Below are 1,368 nucleotides of genomic sequence, written 5' to 3' on the forward strand. Positions count from 1 at the left end.
GTGAAATATTGAAAGGAGGGGTAAATGAGTAATTTAGGGATAAAAAATGGTTCAAATACAAACGCTCCAAAGGAACCCTCACCCACCAAGTTCAGCCACACAATAAGACAAACGCCCCCTCTCTCTCTCTCTCTTCTTTTTGAGCTCTATGTCTTTGACTTCAAATCCTCTCTAGCATTTAAAAAAAAAAATTCCCATTTTATTTTTAAAACGATAAGGGAAAGAAAAAAAAAACAAAGGAATCAGCATGCAGAGGCAGAATCAGAAGCAGATGAGCAGGTTGAAGTTGAACAAAAATTTTCCTTCTGCAGCCTCTTTAACTCTCTCATTTTCCTCTATTCTTCTTCATATTTTCATACATATATAAACAACACTACCCCCCCTCCCTTCAATTTCTGAATGGGATCACCATCCAATTACTATTACCATTTCTCTCTTCTTCTCATTCTTTTCCTCCTTACGGCTTTATTCCCTCGCCTTGTCTCTGCCTCTCCAGGTAAATTTACTGTAACCCGTCAGTTTAAAACTAAAAAATTATGGATTAATTATTAATTATATACTTACGTGTCAGAAAGCGGAGGGTGGATTGGGGATCGGAAGAGTTTGGTTGGACCGGGATCGTGCCCGCCGACCTGTCGAGCAAAGTGTGGGAGATGCAGGCCGTGTGAACCGGTTCATGTTCCAATTCAACCGGGTTTGAGTGTGCCATTGGAGTATTATCCTGAAGCTTGGAGATGCAAGTGTGGGAATAAACTGTTCATGCCTTGACATTATTTCTTCCACAAATAGTAATTAATTTAATTTTCTCCTTTTACGGGTTTTGAAATTAATTAATTATTTTATGTCGTGTTTGTTTGTGTGTGTATATAGTTATATTGATCTGCTTAGTTATTATTGGTGGTAGTACTATAATTGCTATGCTTGAAACTGGGCAGAGGAGAATTAATCGATTTAATTAATGTATCCTTAAACATAACATTAATTAAAAGCTATTTCTTTGTTTGTACTTGGTGTTTTCACTTCGGGGACTAATCATAAAAAATAATTAATTAAAAAGTGTCATTTCCTTGTTAATTTGTGGGGTGTTTTCCAATTTATTGTCTATTTTTTTTTAATAAAATCCAACGATTATGTAACTGGGGACTCTCGACCCTTGTAATAGTAATTAGTGCTAGCAATTTTATTCTTTACAAATTTTAATTAAATAATTCTGGATAGTTTATTTGGTATTTTTTCTTTAGCAAGGTGAGAAATTAGGTTAGTTATGAGGAGAAAGTATTCAAAAATCCATTTTTTTTGAAAAAAAAATTGGAGAACCTAAAGACTTTTGAAGTGACCTAATTTGTTGTACGTAAATTCTTGTGAACT

The 1,368-nt window shown here is 34.5% G+C and overlaps 1 protein-coding gene across 1 annotated transcript; it reads left to right on the forward strand.

Moving 5' to 3' along the window:
* Positions 1-241: 241 nt before the first annotated feature.
* Positions 242-1,006, forward strand: CLL1 (allergen-like protein). The gene is made up of 2 exons (XM_039049260.2): positions 242-496; positions 572-1,006. The coding sequence occupies exons 1-2, from the start codon at positions 400-402 to the stop codon at positions 766-768; spliced, it is 294 nt and encodes a 97-aa protein (XP_038905188.1). The 5' UTR covers positions 242-399; the 3' UTR covers positions 769-1,006.
* The last annotated feature ends 362 nt before the right edge of the window (positions 1,007-1,368 follow it).

The sequence above is a fragment of the Benincasa hispida genome, chromosome 1, assembly GCF_027475165.1.
Source record: "Benincasa hispida cultivar pf3 chromosome 1, pf3_genome.v1.1, whole genome shotgun sequence".
Taxonomy (NCBI): Eukaryota; Viridiplantae; Streptophyta; class Magnoliopsida; order Cucurbitales; family Cucurbitaceae; genus Benincasa; species Benincasa hispida.

Excerpts from the sequence above, each read along its gene's own strand:
- CLL1 (XM_039049260.2), top strand. The coding sequence starts at position 400 with ATGGGATCACCATCCAATTACTATTACCATTTCTCTCTTCTTCTCATT. Across the intron at positions 497-571 it reads CCTTGTCTCTGCCTCTCCAG|AAAGCGGAGGGTGGATTGGG; the intron begins GTAAATTTACTG and ends CTTACGTGTCAG.